This window comes from Topomyia yanbarensis, chromosome 3, assembly GCF_030247195.1.
Source record: "Topomyia yanbarensis strain Yona2022 chromosome 3, ASM3024719v1, whole genome shotgun sequence".
Taxonomy (NCBI): domain Eukaryota; kingdom Metazoa; phylum Arthropoda; class Insecta; order Diptera; family Culicidae; genus Topomyia; species Topomyia yanbarensis.
In genome coordinates, this window is record NC_080672.1 from 255,427,497 (window position 1) to 255,446,178 (window position 18,682).

General features: G+C 38.8%; 1 protein-coding gene across 1 annotated transcript; it reads right to left on the reverse strand.

Moving 5' to 3' along the window:
- Window positions 1-1,418: 1,418 nt before the first annotated feature.
- On the reverse strand, window positions 1,419-18,248 carry LOC131687875 (uncharacterized). The gene is made up of 9 exons (XM_058971966.1): window positions 17,605-18,248; window positions 17,278-17,405; window positions 17,081-17,217; window positions 16,099-16,690; window positions 15,762-16,040; window positions 2,839-3,535; window positions 2,656-2,783; window positions 2,454-2,590; window positions 1,419-2,376 (listed from the first exon to the last, which is right to left on the reverse strand). Exons 1-9 carry the CDS (start codon window positions 18,196-18,198, stop codon window positions 1,502-1,504), a joined length of 3,567 nt encoding a protein of 1,188 aa, XP_058827949.1. The 5' UTR covers window positions 18,199-18,248; the 3' UTR covers window positions 1,419-1,501.
- Window positions 18,249-18,682: the final 434 nt, after the last annotated feature.

Genomic DNA, 18,682 nt, shown 5'->3' on the forward strand with positions numbered 1-18,682 from the left:
ATTTTGATTTTTTCTGCACAGAATATCTGAACGGCAATAAGCCGTTTTCTTTACGAATATATTTCAATCCCCGAAAAAGATTTGTTTAATACCTGTAACTTGACATGATGATGTTGGTACAGTTTTTTTTTTCAAAAGCACCATTCCGCTTGGTTTATTGTTTTCCACCAACTATTTTGCATACTTTGAATCATGCACACTTAATTCGGCTCGGCAATTTCCCACCACCTGTGTGGTCAGCAATTTATAAACTGATATCTCAGTAAAGTGAAAATTGTTTGCTGATTTTGAGTGAAGTATTTTCCGAGTCTCAGCTAATAAATGTCACTTTTACTGAGATCTCAGCAAAAAAATTGCTTACTGAGATCTCCGCTGTTGAGATTTCGGCAAAAGATGTGAGAAAAACTGAGATTCGGCAGTAAAAAATATGAAGGTGATAATCTAATAAATCGACTGATGTTCTTCTTTCAGAGTTTTGAAAAGATTTTATATGAATAAACTGGTATCAAAGCTGAACATAATTTTTTCCTACGTATGCTACCAAGCGTTCAATTTTTACACATGCTTAACCTTCCGGAAGTCGCACTAGTGCACTGAGTACACGCTGCTCTGAAAATCTAGCGAAATCGTCTTAGCGCACCAGCGGCTGCTCATTCAGTGGGCCATTTGCGCGACTTCCGGAGGGTTAAAAAAGGTTACTTAAGCCGTAAAACTCGATTACATATATTTTTCGTACGGGATAAAACTTGCTTACTTGGTCTCATATGGTTTGTGTGCAATATGGGCCATATTGTTGCACATGAAGGTCCAAAAGTTGATTAAAATTATTGAGATGTATGTAAGATAAACATGGCGGCCTTCTACACTGTTTTCGTTTGGCTTCAGGATGCAGCCATTTCTGCAATGATAGGTACTAACGCCTTAAACCGGACAAAACTTAGTCCTAAAATCAAAGATAATACCGTGTGACGGTGGCAACTAGATTGAAGCTTACCGCTAGTAATGTAACAATTGAATTATTGTGTGAGAAATTCGGTGAACGTTTCATGTTTCGTCAATTGGCCGTCCAGATCGTGAGATATCACACCTCTACACGTTTTCCCATGGAACTATTTGAAGTCAAAAGTTGATTTATTAGAATAGCTCAATATGAGGTTTAACCATAAAGTGATCATCTTCGTTCGGCACTGGCACTAAACATTCCACCATTCCAACTTGTCTTGATCGAGATTCAATGTGCCAGTCGAACCCCTGGAAAATGAACCGGAATTCCGACTGGTTTTTATCAGAATTCTATCTCATGTGACACAACTGATTCAGGTTCAAGTTCCGGATGGATTTGATCGGGATGTCCTTAATTTGATCTTAGTCCAACCCTACCTTGGTTTGATTGGAATTAACAAAAAAAACTTCTCATGTGCATATTATATGTTCTGTATTCAACAATTAATCATCAACAGCAACCATCAATAGAATCATCTTTGGTTTATCTTATTAACATTTAGATTAAGTTTGTGTACCGCTTCATCAGATTTCTCCAGAACTCAATTCGTTCCGGGAATGGATTACGCACCATCCTAGGTCTAACGTTTATTTCGAGACAATCTAAATCGAAGCTCGTCATTTTGGGATCTGTCTTCGTCACAGGTAACCATTTGAAGCTTAAACGACTTGTTTCAGGAGTTGGGTCATTGTGCTTAGCAAAATTTGTCCATAGTTCCACCAAGATTTCTCGTACTCGAACCTCATCACTGTCCGCTGGTAGTGCTGGCAGAAATGGAGGACTAAACATGTACAAACAATCGTCAGCATGCGAAGTTCCTTCGATGTGGCTCATGTTGAGAAGCCTCTTCACCAGGCTTAATCTGCCATCGTACGAAAATAGATAGTGATACTGAGTCGCATTCGGTTGGAATTTAGCTAACCACTCCGCACTTAAATTGGATGTGGTCAGGAACGTTAAATCTGAAAATAGATCCCTGATTTCATTGGTTGCTTCCCAACTTATTGGTTTTCTTTTGCAGTAGAACTGTTTGATTTTTTCGCCGGTTGCAGTTTTATTCAGGTCAACCGGGTCACCTAGGTGCTGAGGGATAAGCCACTCAGGATGTAGGTCGAATTGCTTTAAGTTGTATTTGTTGAAAGAAAGCGCTAGGATTCCTTCGCCGCTTGTGTATCCCTGGATTATTGGCATCTGGATAGTGTCGAATGATTTCAACGTACTCTCTGGCGATTGACTCAGAATAGTATCCTCGCCGAGTTCCAGTTCGATGACTGGTCGGAATAAAAATTTTAAAGGTAGACCCTTCTCTTGTTCACTGATAACCGCGTCCTGGTATTTGAGCAATCGTCGGGCTGGTGCCCTTCTGAGAATGTCTGAAATAGTTGGGCATAGTTTCTTAGAAGATTTCATAGTTGATAAGGAAGTTTTGATGCGTTTATCGTTCGCTCACCCAAAGCTTCTTGATCGGAGTCTCCTTTATATCCCAGGTAACGTGCAAGTCTACGAGCTTTCTCAGTCGGTTCTACCTGGAGAGCTGACTCTGTACAGGAGTCTCCACTTTGGCAGATAACACGATGAAAGTATTTCCTGTGATTGATAAAGAAACCTGATTGAAATAATATTGCCAGGAGGCATGCCAAATCACTGCTTACCTTGAGTTTGCCGAAAGGTAATGTAAGTAAGTGGACCAGCTACCAGCACTTTCGCCGAAAAGTGTAACATTTTCTGGATTTCCTCCGAAGCATTCAATGTTTTCTTGGACCCATTTTAGCGCTAACCGCTAAGTGATTCAATCTAAATTAGACAAATTTATAGTAAGTCGTCCGTTTACTTACTTGATCTTTCAGTCCAAAGTTTCCACTAACTCCCGCGCTTGGTATGCTAAGGAATCCAAAGGGTCCTAGCCTATAGGACATTACCACTACAATAACTCCTTTCTGGACAAAGTATCGTGGGTCATAGATAAAACTGCTTGCCGTCCCACGCTTCAATCCGCCGCCATGAATGTACACCATGACGGGGTATTTTTTCATCTCTGCTGCCGGTAGCTCTGGTGTGTAGACATTCAAATATAGCGCATCTTCGGTCCCGACAATCCAATAGTTTCCAAAAATTTCGTGCGGTTGAATGAATTCACTTTTATCAATTAGACATTTTATCACAGGCTTTGTAAATCGCTCCAATGGCACTGGTGAGCAGAATCGTAATTCACCGGTAGGTGGTTTGGCGTATGGAATGCCTTTGAAGAAGTGATATTGAGCTCCATTAGGCAGTTTAGAAGTAACACCTTGTAGCTTTCCTTGTCTGACCTTAACGATAGGTCGCACGAGTCCAGGCCAATGTTGTATATAAACATCTTCGAAATATTTTCGCACCAAGGCAATGGCGAACCTGACAAGTAGCAGTACTAAATTTAACATAATTTTCGAACCGGCGCGGCGGCAGGCGACCTTCGACTGCGACCAGTAGCTCTCGACTGAGTTGTGTTTATCAGCGTCGTAAGCGTCCGATTTAATTTCCAACATCAGCAGAAAAAAGCGAATGGGTTATCAATCTCGTGCACTTTAGTATCCGCTACAAGCTCTGAGCGGTAGATTAGCTGATTTTAGTCATAGCGCGAGTAGAGGTATAGGCGAAGAACGAACTGGTTTCGATTGAATTCTAACTACGGAGATCACGTGGGAACACACTCGTCTGACCTTAACTTAGGATAAACGTTGTAACATGTAATAGACTGCACCGAATGCAACACTAATTATCAGCCGGTTTGTTCTCAAGGTTGATAAACTGAACTGCTTTAATAGCCTGCCTTGTCAATGTTATTTTTTCGTATCAACGTTCTGCCTTGAAGGTCACGAAGGGCTCAGGAACCTTGTCAAAACTTTACATTTGCACGGCTACCCAAAGGTCATATAATGAATATGCGAGATATGATTCAAATCTATCGGACAATATTGGCAAATATTTATGAGTAGTCCATAACGCCTTTCGACAAAAAATATCTTAAGTGTGCTGAGACCGCATATTGTTTTCAGAAAGTAGAAGAAAAATTGTCAAAATTGTCAAAAAATTCTGTTTGTCTCTAGTGTATTAGAATCAGTTTTAAACGCATTTTATGATTTTTATGTATTATCAAATATAAAAAAGTCATCTAGTGCAATGGGATTGAACATTATGAAAAATAATAATAATTGAGATGACTATTTATGGTTTACATTTTAATGAAAGAGTGAAGGGAGTAACTGGCGGTTTTAAATAAATAAGCTCAAGTTATACACTTTATTTGTTGTGCACATATTTATTTGGAACAATCCCCTGAATACAACTTTTAATTAAAATAGAAGGTGATTTTCTTGAAACATCTCCTAATTCGCCTCATTACCATAGTGAACAGAAACAGGATGCATCGGCACTTAGCAAAATACACAATTCGTCGCTGTAGTGCTAACTTATGACAAACGCCATATTTGGGGTAAACTGAGTTTGATATGCCAAATTACTTAACTGAAAATTCTCTACAAAATGGCGCTTCCAGAATTCGAGAATCCTGCTTGGTTATTGAGGATGTTTTACATTTCTTATAAAAGAAATGTATAGAATTCGCTCAAACTTTCAAGATTTTTTCCGAGGCCCGGAGGGCCGAGTCTTATATACCAATCGGCTCAGCTCGACGATTTGGGACAATGTCTGTGTGTGTGTATGTAACGGACAAATTCTCATTCGTGTTTCTCAGCAATGGCTGAACCGATCTTATCCAAACCATATTTAAATGAAAGAACTAAAAAACAGTATGAACGCTATTAATTTGTTTTTGATTCTGATGTTTAGTTTTCAAGATATGAATGTTTGAATGCGCAAAAATGGCGTTTTTTGCAGTTTTTTTAAATTATCTGCCGAAATTGACAATATAGATTAACAATTTATATGTTTTTAGACAGCTTTAACGAATACCTTTCGAACAAGCTATAGATTGTTGAAATCGGACTATTATCAAAAGAGATAATTAACATTAAATGCGGACGAAAGATTTTTATCATTTCCCATTGCCAGAAATATGACCAAAAACATGTAATCTATTATTAACGCCAAAACGGCTTATTTTAGGTTAATAGTATCTTTGGAGAATTTAATGGAGGCAATATGCCCTTTCTTTTGGTATTGTGCTTTTGCTCATTAATCCCCCTATCAGTGAGATATTTTCACAAATTTTCTTGGAAGTGATGCCTTCAGCAAATTTGTAGCTCTTACTTTTGCGAATAACTTTACTGAAGGCTTTAAATACCTATTTTGAATATTTTAAAAGTTATGGCTTGTTGTTTGTGGATTACTCTTTGTCGCCTATTTATTGTTCAATATAGTAATAATCCATTGAAATAAGCTAAACATTATTTCGATAAAACGAATTTTGTATTTCATTTTACTATCTACAACCGCTAGAAATAATCACCGAACACTTCCAAGTTGTCTGGAAGAAACTTGATAACTTATCAGTGCAAAAATGTTCATTTGTGCGAACCTTCTGACTGCAATTTTCTAACTTATAACCATCAGATCGAACTGAAACATATCGGAAAATGAAAAGCGAAATAAATAACTCCAAGCAACGGCGTAGCTAAGAGAAGGTTTTGGGGTTTAACACCATACAACCCCTCATCACCACACCCAAAAAAAAATATTGGATTGAAGTTGAAAATTTATTGATGCAGACTGATTTAATTCAATATTACAATAACAATTATCTGATCTGTGGATTGATAACCTGTTGTTGTAAACATCATGAGGACTTTTGATAAATTGTCGGAATGGGATCCTGATATGTAACTGATCTATTGGTCTTGATTTCACAGTTGTCTAATTGCATCAATATCAAATTCCTGCCTGAAAACATTCCAATAGAAAATTCCAGAGTTCTGTAATCAATCATAATCCTCAGATTTATTTTCAAATTGAGCTCATTTTTGTAGAAATGCACTGTAATAAGGGTCTTTATTTAATAGGAAGCGAAGTTAAAATTGATTTAATGTCTATGAAACATAGAACTGCTCACCAAAAAATGCATAACTTGCAACATTTGCTAAAAATGTTTTTGCTTTTCTCATTCACTCTCAAATTCGTCAATCTAATCCCGACCCGAGAGCCGAGTGTCATATGCCAATCGACTGAGTTCGTCGAGATCGCAAAATGTCTGTGTGTATGTATGTGTGTGTATGTGTGTATGTGGAAAAAATGTGACCTCTGTTTCTCAGAGATGGCTGGACCGATTTGTACAAAGTTAGTCTCAAATGAAAGGTACAACCTTCCCATCGGCTGCTATGGACTTCCGGTTCCGGAGTTACGAGTTGAAGAGTGCAATCACACAGCAAATTCCCATATAAACTGAAATGAAAAATTTTCAAAATCAAATTTGTATTTTTGATGCCAAATGAAAAATTTAAAATGCATGAAACATTGAGATGCTTGACAAAAATTGACTTCTTTGGACTTTGGTACATTTTTGCCTTTCCCATATAGAAAGGTTATGCAATCACTCAAAAAATCGTCAATCATACCGGCCCGGAGGGAGTATGCAGTGAGGGGTTGCTACTTTAAAATTAAAACTAATTAAAAATTTCTTAACAAGTTGAAAATTTTCGGCAGGACGCGGACCTCCCGGATCTTTCCCCATGATCCGCCGCTGGTTTCAAGCGATGTTTTAGTATCACATAGTATCTCAAGATCGTGGCTGTCGATCCGTTGTATGTATGTGCAAATCGTACTGAACATGTAATATTCATTTCCACCATTGTATTGAATATAACCAGCCATGGAATCGTAGTCTGGACAAATGAGACAAGCACAATTGCACCACTAGGTGGATTAAAACAGGTTTTTATTTTGGGAATGCGTCGAGTTGAGACGAAAATGTACTAGGTGGATTAAAACAGGTTTTTATTTTGGGAATGCGTCGAGTTGAGACGAAAATGTAATATGATTAATAACGAGGATAACACTTTCCGAATGTAGAGAGAAATTTATGAAAAATTACGATTTCCATTCGACTCTAGCAAGTCCTGATCGATTTTGATGAGCATTTGATTTTTGTCGTATGACCAATTATATGTATAGGTCAAATGTTTAAAAACAGTAATTTAAGGTCAAGATAACATCATTTTGAAACCGCCAATTTCGGAGGTTTAGTATCTTCGATGAGTTTTACAAACGTTAAACAGCGCATCATTTGATAAAATAATTTTGACGGCATATCGTCCAAGAAGTATTTATGGTGAATTTTCTCAGGTTAATATTCATGACTACAATAAAGTCTCAACAAATTCGCTAAAGACACGAACTCTGTTACTATTTTCTGAAAAATTAATTCTGCATAAATTGCGGTTTCGGAATTATGCCGTTTGGACAGTTTGATCGATTTTCACCAAACCCCTACCAAACCGAATTTCTGGCTACGCCGCTGATTTCAAGTAAGTAGAAACAAAGTCGTTCTACACTCGTTCACAAGAAACTTCTTCGAATGCTGAATATCTATTATAATACATTGAAACCCCGATTTTATCAGCCAAATATGAACATATGTTTGATGGGCTCTAGCAGACGAACAAGACTGAATTCGAGTAAATCTTTTCTTGAGCATGTTTTCCTTATCATGAAGATGGAAATATGCAAAAATAAAAAGTTCATCATAATCAGAAATAGTTATCAGACTTCATCGGGGACGGGAAGAATATTTTAACAGCTTCAGTTTATTATAAAGAAAAAAAATTGCCCGATTTAGTCATTGTCCCCATTTTGTCAGCCTAAAATACGCCATGAGACTGATAAAAATGGGTCTTTATTGTATGTATTATTCACTGTGTTTCACATTAATAGGTACATTTCATTTTTGGGGATTTTTTATTGTATCGAACTACAACAATTTTTAGGTTATTTTCAAGGGGTTTTTTTATAGACTTCTTCCAAAATTTGGCGAACCTGTTCCAATTCGTATACCAATTAATTGGTATACTTAAGGGTTAATATGTTACAGATAGAGAAAATACTGAAATTTTCAGCTTTTTTCTTACACAATATTACTAAAGATTATTAAACAATTTTTCTTAATAAGTTTGTGAAAATTATAAACTATTTGAAATTTTTTAATAGTATAATTTTTTTTATTTAACCGTGATTTTTTAATAAATAGTGACCATCGCTTCACAACGTAGTCTATTTTTCATGGCTTGCGGTGAGCACGATCTCTCGAATTGCTGAACTGAAAATTATGGAATAGAAATTAATTTTTAGTATTCTTTACTTTACTCGCCGCGCAGATAGCTCTGAATTAGACCCGCTGGTGCCCTAAGACGATTTCGCTAGATTTTCAGAGCACTGTGCACACAGTGCATTAACGCAAGTGACGGAAGGTTATCGAAAAGTTTCGTGAAAATGAAAATTCCAGTAATGATGATGATTTTCCCAAACGGTTCGTTTTCGTGAGGTTTTTATTTGTTCTTTGGCATTAGGATTAGCGATAATAATTCAAATCAAGGATACTACTGGGAAGTCGCCTTTAGAAAAAGTCGATGTCGAAGTAAAATTTGAAACTATGCACGCATGCACTTCAGAGATAGTGTGATATCAGGAGCTGCGATTTCACTTCAACCCTTTTTTGTGAAAAGGGCGATACTTACAAATGTAAACATAGGGTTTTTTCATACATGCGAATAAGGGCTTTGAAACGCAACAAATTAACCTAAAAATTCTGATTCTACGATATTGCTTTCTTAAACTACAGCAAAAAATACAACGAGCGAAACTGTATTTTTGTTTGTTTATTTAAAGTTTCGCCCTCCACGCTCCATGCAAACAAACAGGGCGATACTTTTTTTTGCTAGCAGTTTAGAGGCGAAACTGTTATTTTCGTATTTTTTTTTAGGATAATCAAGCTGATACCAGCTGTAAATAGTAACAATGACCGCTATTGAAAAAACACGGACGAAATCGGTAAATACGTAAAAAACGTAAGGGCGATACTTCAATGCTGATAGGTGGGACCGAAAAAGTAAACAATCGCCAAAGGGGCGATACTATCATTTCGTCAATTTCAATAGCAAAAACAAATTTTAATTTAATAATTTCAAATACTTCAAAGTTTTGAGTTTCGATCACTGAATCATGCAATCTAGGATGTAAAAAAACACAATAGTTCTTGAATAGGAAATAAAACCAAGTCTGGAAATATTCACTGTTGATTTTCTTTGAATGCGTTGATTTCTTAGTTCTCAGTCGCGTTGGAAATTTGAGTAAAGTATAAACTTCAAATTGATTAAAATAAAAATTTCCATTTTTTGGCTCAGTACAATATATTACCCCTTTAGGAAAATTCAGTTTTCCCACCACAATTTAGATATTTTATTAACACAGCATTAACAATAATTCGTTGGTATGTCTATTTTATGGGCAATTTTTTCGCTTTCCCATTGATTTGGTTTGAGATTTCTAGCACTGATGTTGTCCTATGCTGATTTGAGCTATTCTCTGAGTCCTGCCACTATCCCATGTAGTATGTGTTATCAAAAACATCGCGAAGCATCAAGTTCTAAATGTTCTCAAACGATATGATATCCGAAGAGTGATAAGAGTTATAAGAAATGTCTCATCACACTGTTAGGTGGATTAAAAACATTTTTTCTGTGTGAAAATGTCTGAGAAACGCAGTGGTATAATAGTTATGAAAAGAAAAATACACGCATTGTGAGCAAAGTGCAGTTTTTGTTTTAAACTGGAAATATTGTGTATTTAGCAACACTGTAACCAAAAATACTATTTCTTCTAGATTGCTTGATCAATTTCACTTAAAATGTATTTTACCGACGGCTTCTGGACTTAATTAGGCCGAAGATATGAATAAAAGTTAATAATTGATTATTTGTGTCGAAAATTTTACATAGACAATTATGACATGTTACACAACATTTGTCATCAATACACCTATGACACGTGTGAGTGCAACTTTTGTTTACTAAAAATGTCAAATGTAAAAGCTCTCAATGCAGTCAACCGATCTTCGTAATATTTGGAAGATTAATACACAACAGATAGATGCATCAATTGTTTTGTCTGAATTGTATCAACCATTTATAAGTAATAAGATATTTAATCTCAAACTTTAAAAGTTGCTGTTCTTACTAATTAGCGCCATTATTCTACCAGGCTCAGTATTTTTCTACGTAGATGGGTCAAAAATGATCTCTTTGACGGTATCTGGTCTTACAGGACCAGGAATAAATCCCATTGGGATCATTCGTTTTCGAGCGCAAGGTCGAGACACAAGTGTTTTGTTGCCAGTCCGTGCAGTGTATAGCGACAAAGAATAGTGCTAATCCGTTCAAGGTTATCTTGCGCACTCTCCGCCTCGTCGAGGTTTCAGTATTTTTTCCCTTCTTTTGTGTTTCTGTTTCTGAGTACCGTTAGCCGGCCAGTGACCAGTGAAGCAGTGTTCTTCTAGTAAGCCGTATGGATACCGTTACATATACAAGTTAAGTATTATTTTACGTTTCTCCTTCTTGGTTCTCCTGCTAACGTGCACTGGGCAATAGGCCCGTGCAAAAATGACTTCCTCTGACGGCGGTTCATCTTGGCTCCCCGGCTCAAAGTATAGCCAAGCTCGGCCACCGGGTCCAGCGTGATCTTCTTCCGGACCAAAGACAAAAGTGTTTCAATCTGTTGCAGAGTCCTCGAATTGTGACGGATCGGTATTCGGTCGTGACAGAAATATCGAAAATTCGTCCTGATAAGCTTCGGGTGGTTGTAAACAGTTGAACTCAGGCAAACGATATTGCTGGCTATGGGCCCTTCACGAAGGAATACAGGGTGTATGTACCATCTAACAGGGTTGCAGTCTGTTGGGTCGTGTCCTATTTGAGTCTGAGTTGCGAGGACCTGCTGAAATATGAGACTGGCTGTATCAAAGACCCCATGGTTAAGCCAGTGAAGATACTGGAGTGCAAACGTTTGCACTCAGCATCAGTCGCAGCTGAGGGGGAAGAAAACATGCATCAACTCAGACTTTTATCGGGTGACCTTCGCCGATTCTGCTCTACTCAACTACCTCTTCTTTGACAAGGTTTGTCTTCCTATTCGCCTCTTCGTGCAACGGGTCATGAACTGTACTAATTGCAAACAATTGGGACACACAGGCTCCCATTGTATCAATAAGGCCAGTTGTGGGAAATGCGGAGGGAATAATGAGGATGATTCCTGTAGAAGGGATGTCGAAATGTGTCTTTACTGTGAGGGAAACCCACATGATCTCCCGGCATGTCCCGCGTACAAACAGCGCGAGGAGAATCTTAAGCCTTCCCTTCAGGGACGCTCTAAGCGATTTTTTGCAGAAATGCTTAAGACAGCTACGCCACCTGTCTCTACAAACATCTATACCAACTTGTCTACTGACGAAGGCCACTGTGATGAACCCCAGCGGGAACATCTTCTGCTGATCCTAGAAGCAATAGAAAAAGAAGGAACATTTTCTCTCCCAAGCTTCGTCGTACAGGTCAGAAGCTGTCTCTTCGTGGCCCTCCTAAAATAACTACTCAAGGAAGTACTGGTGCAAAACCGAAGCAAGTCCCGGCCTCAGAAACCTGAGCTCAGAAAAGCAGTTCCCAGCATTTCCAGGAACATCAAAAACCCCAAGTGTTCTCATATCTCAGCCAGAGAAAGAAACCAGCACTGGTCTAATTAATTTCTCTGACATTGTGGAATTGAAGTTGTCGCTTGCCAAACCAGAATTAAACCTTTGAATTGCTTCCACCTACATCCCCCGTGAGTCTCAGTTAGCAACCGACGGCTTGGGGATATTGTGGAACTCCTCCCCGCACTGAGGCTAGTTTAAGGTGATTTCAACTCGCACGGTACGGCATGCGGTTGCCTTCATAACGATAAGCGATCTACTCCATGAGCTGTCGCAAAGCTCAAGCTTCAATATGACCATTTTGAACACGGGTGAAATGACACGGATTCCTGCCGCTCCAGCGTGTCCGAGCGCCTTAGACCTGTTCCTCTGCTTGATATCGCTGCGATTACATTTCATGTGGAAGGTGGTCTCTGATCCCCACGGTAGCAACTATCTGCTAATTGTAATTTATATTGCTAACGGTTCAGGGCCACCGAATACAATCTTCCAATCAATATTTCGTGTGAGGTCATCCGAATGACCTCACACGAAATATTGATTGGTAGAGTTACGCGTCCGCGATATCCGACAAAATCGAGACCACTCAAGAGCTTCCTCTGGAGGAAGAGTACGGATTCCAGGCTTTCTTGTTGTTCGAGAAAATGATCTTGTTTCACCTCGACAATTGGGTTGAAGCAAATGGATTACTGTCAGATACACAATTTGGTTTTCGCAAAGGCAAAGGAACGAACGACTGTCTTGCGTTGCTCTCAACAGAAATTCAAAAGGCTTATACTAGAAAAGATCAGATGGCATTTGTTTTCCTAGATAGTAAGGGGCTTTTGATTCAGTTTCTATCAAAATTATTTCTGAGAAGCTGCACCAGCATGGTCTTTCACCGACTCTAAACAACTTTTTGCTAAACTTGCTGTCTGAAAAACACATACATTTTTCGCATGGTGATTTATCGACATCACCAGTTAGCTACATGGGACTTCTTCAGGGTTCACGTCTAAGCCCCCTTCTCTATAACTTTTACGTGAATGACATTGACGAATGTCTTGTCAATTCCTGCACGCCAAGGCTGCTTGCAGATGACGGTGTGATCTCTGTTACAGGTCCCAAACCCGTCGATTTGCAAGGACCATTGCAAGATACCTTGGACAATTTGTCTGCTTGGGCCCTCCAGCTGGGTATCGGATTCGCCACGGAGAAAACTGAGCTAGTAGTATTTTCAAGGAAGCGTGAACCAGCGCAACTACAGCTTCATTTAATGGGTCAAACTAATGCTCAGGTTTCAACTTTCAAATATCTCGGGGTCTGGTTCGACTCTAAAGGAACCTGGGGATCTCTCATTAGGTATCTGAAACAGAAGTGCCAACAACTTTCTCCGTACAATAACCGGAACATGGAGGGGTGCCCACCCAAGAGACCTGATCAAGCTGTACCAAACAACGATATTGTCCGTGATGGAGTATGGTAGTTTCTGTTTTCGCTCCGTTGCAAACATATATTTCATCAAACTAGAGCGAATCCAATATTGTTGTTTGCATATTGCCTTGGGTTGAATGCACTCGACACATTCGATGAGTCTAGAAGTGTTGACGGGTGTTTTTCCGCTGAAAAATCGATTTTTGGCCTCTCATATCAATTACTCATCCTATGCGATATCTTGAACCCGTTAGTAATTGTTAATTTTTCGCGAGGCTTATCGAGCTCAATTCTCATACCCGATTTATGTGTTTGTACTTCGATTACGTGGCACGAAATATCAATCCTTCTTCATATTATCCCAGCCGTGTCAATCTCCTCCCTGCTTCTGATTCAACTGTATTCTTCGGAATATCCACGAAGGACGAAATTCACATACGTCCGCAAATGATCCCAAGCATCTTTCATAGTAAATTTCGAGAAGTCGATTGCAACAAGATGTTTTACACCGACTGGTCAAGCCTCAATGGCTCCACTGGCTTCGGTATATTCAATCAAAACCTCACCGCCTCATTTCAACTCAAGGTTCTTGCTTCAGTTTACGTCGCAGAACTTGCTGCTATTCAGTATACCCTTGGGATCATTGATACTTTGCCCACCGATCATTACTTTATTGTCTCGGATAGCCTCAGCTCAACCGAAGCTCTCCGTTCAATGAAACCTAGAAAGCATATTCCATATTTTCTGGGGAAAATCTGGGAGTGCCTGCATGGTTTGTCTGTAAGATCCTACAAGATTACCTTAGTTTGGGTTCCCCCGCATTGCTTCATTCCAAGTAATGAAAAAGCGAACTCTTTAGCTAAGGTGGGCGCTTTAGAAGGTGATATATATAAAAGACCAATTTGCTTCAGCGAATTTTTCAGTATTACTCATAAGAGAACCCTCGAAAGTTGGCAAACTTCATGGAGCAATGATGAATTAGGAAGGTGGCTAAATTCGATAATTCCTAAGGTATTGACGAAAGCTTGGTTCAAAGGGATGGATGTAGGTCGGGATTTCATTCGTGTGATGTCTCGGCTCATCTCCAATTACTACACGCTGGACACTCATCTCCGACGTATTGGGCTCGCAAATAGCGGTATCGGCACCTGTTGCAACGGTTATCACGATATTGAACATATTGTCTGGGCACGCGAAGAGTACTGTTCTGCCAGATCTCACCTATTGGATTCCCTTAGCGCCCGAGGAAGATCACCCAATGTTCCGGTTCGAGATGTTCTGGCAAGTCACGATCTCCTCTATATGTCCCTCAGATACATCTTAAAAACCATCAATATTCAGATTTAATTGTCCTATTATTTTTCTCATCATTCTCATAAGTGCCCTCTTCCCCCTACCGTACCCCAACGATAGTTTGATACGACTCCAAGACGACACAAAACATCTCTGTCGAATGATCCAACAAAGACGAGACCAACAGTAACACTACTTAAAAATAGCCCTTATTAATCCCCCCTAATCATAATAAAATTGAACCTCTCTCTCTCTCTCTCTCTCTCTCTCTCTCTCTCTCGTTATTTCTAGTTTTAATATGCTTGTAAAATGTTCCGCTTAGTTAATAATTATTTGCTCCAATAATCTCCCTTCTAAAAATCCTAAAGTGCATTATTATACAAAAAACACACAAAATGCCCCACTAATCTTAAGAATATTATATTTATAAATTAGCTGTAAAATTTCTTTAGTTTCATTATATAAAAACAAAAAAAAATTAATGTGTAGCCCCCTAGTTTTAATAAATTCAAAAATGGCATCTGTAAGTTAACGCAAAGAAGATTAATAAAAAATACCATTAAGACACTGGCCGACAGAGTTTTCTAGAATTAACGTACGTATGTCTGAATAGAAAATTCCGTAATACAAATATTTGCATTTTCTGAAATAGTCTAAGCTTAATGCAGTGTGTGTATACCAATAAAGGAAATTATTCATTCATATAGTGTTATGTCTTAGTAGGTAGACCACTTAGATTAAGAAAGGGGTATACCATAATTGATCTAAGTACTGATCTTATGTGGTTTGTCTCCTACAAAAACAATTATTTAAAATTATGCCATAATTTCGCGACACGGATTTTTGTTTTACACTTAGCCCGAGCTCATATAGTCGAATGGATAAAGCATTTTCTTAAAGCTTAAAACCCTACTAGATTACCTTAGTTTGAATAACTGCGTATTGCTCTATTCCAAGCAATGAAAAGGCGCCAACTCGTTAGCTGAGGTCAGAGCATTAGAAAGTGATATTAGCGAATGACCACTTATGGAGCTACGGGAAGTTTGTACGATGGTTACATTCTATTGTATCCTAATAATGGCGATACCCCAATTCTCGGAGATGATTTCATTCATAGAATATTCCGACTCACTTTGAATTACAACACGTTGAATGCGAATCTCTGGCATATTGGGCTCATGCAAAGCTCGGAGATAATCTGAATGCAATATTCGATCATCAAATGTATCAAGTGTGTATGAGTAGACAAACTGAGAACAACAAATTGAAATGTGATGTAAATGTAACGTGTATCTCAAAACAAAAATCAGTCAAAGAGATGCTAAGCGGAGAACCTGATAGAATACATGTCATCTGTGAAGAAGTTGGTTGTGTTTTCAGAATTACAACAAGTTTGTATGGTTTATTATTAAACTTCTCCAAAACTCCTTTCTTTCCCCGTAATGATTTCGAATCATTTGAGGAGATTGGTTAATGTGCAGGCAGTCTATATCGAAGGAAGCTGAACTCCTCTCCACCGGTCGTACCGGAGTCCATGTTACTCCTTGACTACTTTCGTATGGTGTGGGGTTGCCATATTTGGCGAAATTGGTAAAAAAGCGTACAAACAAATCTCGCACTCTGCATTCATCACTATTTGCAGGCAATAAGGGCAGCAAAGAGGGACTGGAAAAAAACAGTTTTCTAGTTAACATACAAAATAAAATATACGTTGAAACGATACCTGAACATGTAGAAAACATCGTCCCCATGATAGGCTCCATTTTCTAAACCGAGTTTCAGAGACATCTCCACGTAGCTCAATCGGCCTCGGTAATCAAACAAGTAATGATAGTGAGGGGCATTCGGTTGATACTTCGCAATCCATTCCAAACTCAAATTAGAACTAGTGAGATATGTAAGATCGGACATCAGGTCACAGGTTTCTTTAGTAGTATCCCAACCAAGATCTCTTTTTCCGAGATAAAATTGTTTCACTTGCAATCCTAGGTTTCTACGATCCCAACCCTGGGGAGTACGTATGAAGCGTGGCACAAGCCATTCCGGGTGTTGATTATATTCGTTAAGGCGACATTTGCTCAGAAAAAGTGCCAACGCACCCTCTGCACTGTTACAACCGGATATAATGGGCATACGAATCGTGTCATACCTCTTTAGTATCTCTTCCGGGGTTTGCGTTATGATACTATCTTCAGAGAACTGCCGCTCGATGACCGGTCTGAATAGAAATCGGTGAGGACAGGACTGTTCCGAGGGACTGATGACGTCGTTTTGATGGTTTAATAAAGATCCAGCTGTAGCTTTCATCAAAGTGGCTGTAATGAGAAAATACATATTTAATTAACTGACTCGGCAGGCGTTTTCCTGCCTATAATTATTTACTGGAATATTCAACGAACGCAAACATATGAATGATTGTAAATCAAATTTCTTCTAACTTCAAGTGAATTGAGGTGATTCCAAATAAAACATGCTACAATATGGTAAGCAACGCTTTTGTTTGAGCCTCTCTCTACAACAGTAACAATGCTGATGCTTTACCAATATATGAGCAGGGCCGTGGAAGAATCCAAACTTATTCCGTAGCTTTTTGATGACTTATTTTCATTATCAAAGTCGATTCGGAATTTGATATTTTGGAACATTGCTGCCAATTTAGTTTAAACTTCTAGTTATAGGTGGAATTAAAACTGTATAACTTGTACCTAGCACTTCTTGATCGGAGTTGCCGTTGTATCCTAGGATTCGCGCAAGGCCTCTCGCTTTCTCTTCTGGATCGACTTGGAAGGCCATCTCGGTACATGCATCCCCACTTTGGCAAATCACACGGTGGAAGTATTTTCTGAAAGCCATAGTAATTGTGATAACACTTTGAAATTCACAACAATCGACAGATAAGCACCTTGAATTTGGCGACAAATAATGCAGATAAGTCGACCAACTGCCGGCGCTTTCGCCAAAGAGAGTAACGTTTTCGGCGTCTCCACCAAATTGATGAATTTGTTCGTGTACCCACTGCAGAGCTAGACGCTGGAAGGTGTTTGTAATGTAATGTACATGTTTCTTATGATGTTTTCGTTTTTTTTCAGTAGCTACAGTAGCTACAACGATATAGCACCGCCTACATTTCATCTCAGATGTAATGTGTTTCTAGCTCTTATTACACTGCAGTGTAGCACCGCAGAAAAAACGAAAACATCGCTTATTAAAAAAAATTTTCTTAGCTTACTTGATCTTTCAGTCCAGCATTCCCACTGATGCCGGCATTCGGCAAACAAAGAAATCCTAGCGGGCCTAAGCGATAAAACATTGTCACAACGACAACGCCTTGCTGGACAAGATGCTTCGGGTCATAGAGCACACTACTGGCGGTACCGTATCGGAAAGCTCCACCATGGATGTAAACCATAACTGGGGATTTTACGGTTCGCTCAGCCGATGGCAGCGAAGGTGTATAAATGTTGAGATACAGTCCATCTTCAGTTCCGATGGCGGGCCAATCAGTAACGATCATACTTTGCCTGATAAAACCCTTATCTGAGCAACAGTTGAGCTCTGGTTTATTAAATCTTTCCAGTGCCTGAGGTGATCGAAAGCGCAGCTCACCAACTGGTGGCTTTGCATAGGGGATACCTTTGAAGAAGTGATATTTTCCTCCGTTCGGAAGTTTATCCGTTACACCTTTCACTTTACCCTGGCGCACTTCGACGATCGGCCTTTCGATGCCTGGCCAAAAACGTATAAAAAAGTTATCGAGAATATGTTTGATAAATGCGTATGTAATTTTTGCCACGGTAATCAAAATTCCAGCTGCGATAAACATCTTTGCAGTCCTTGTTTACCGGTAGTTAGACTTACACTGATGTGCAAAACGTGATGACTGTCTATCGTTTCTAAGTTTTTTTTATATTGGTCGATTAAATGAACCCTGCGCTCTAGTCAACGATTATTGAAACCGCTACATGGAATGTGCAATTGTGGTAGTAAAACTACAGATTGTACCATTTAAAATAATTGTAAATATTATTCTTAGTGATACTCGTGCTGTTGAACACGTGTTAGTTTATTTATATTTTTTCAGATAAGCAGGCAAAAATAACGATTTGAATGCACACCGCCGCTCTAGATCATTGTGAACTATGATAGTAAATGCAAAACTTTCCCACGAATGTGACGAACGAGATAAATAGTGATTTAGCTAGTTTGAACATAGGTACTATTAGTATACGTCAGTAAAACGCACGTTTAATGTTGAGAATCTTTTATATAGCTCACGTCTTTAATGGCCTGACTTGTGCGATCAGGGC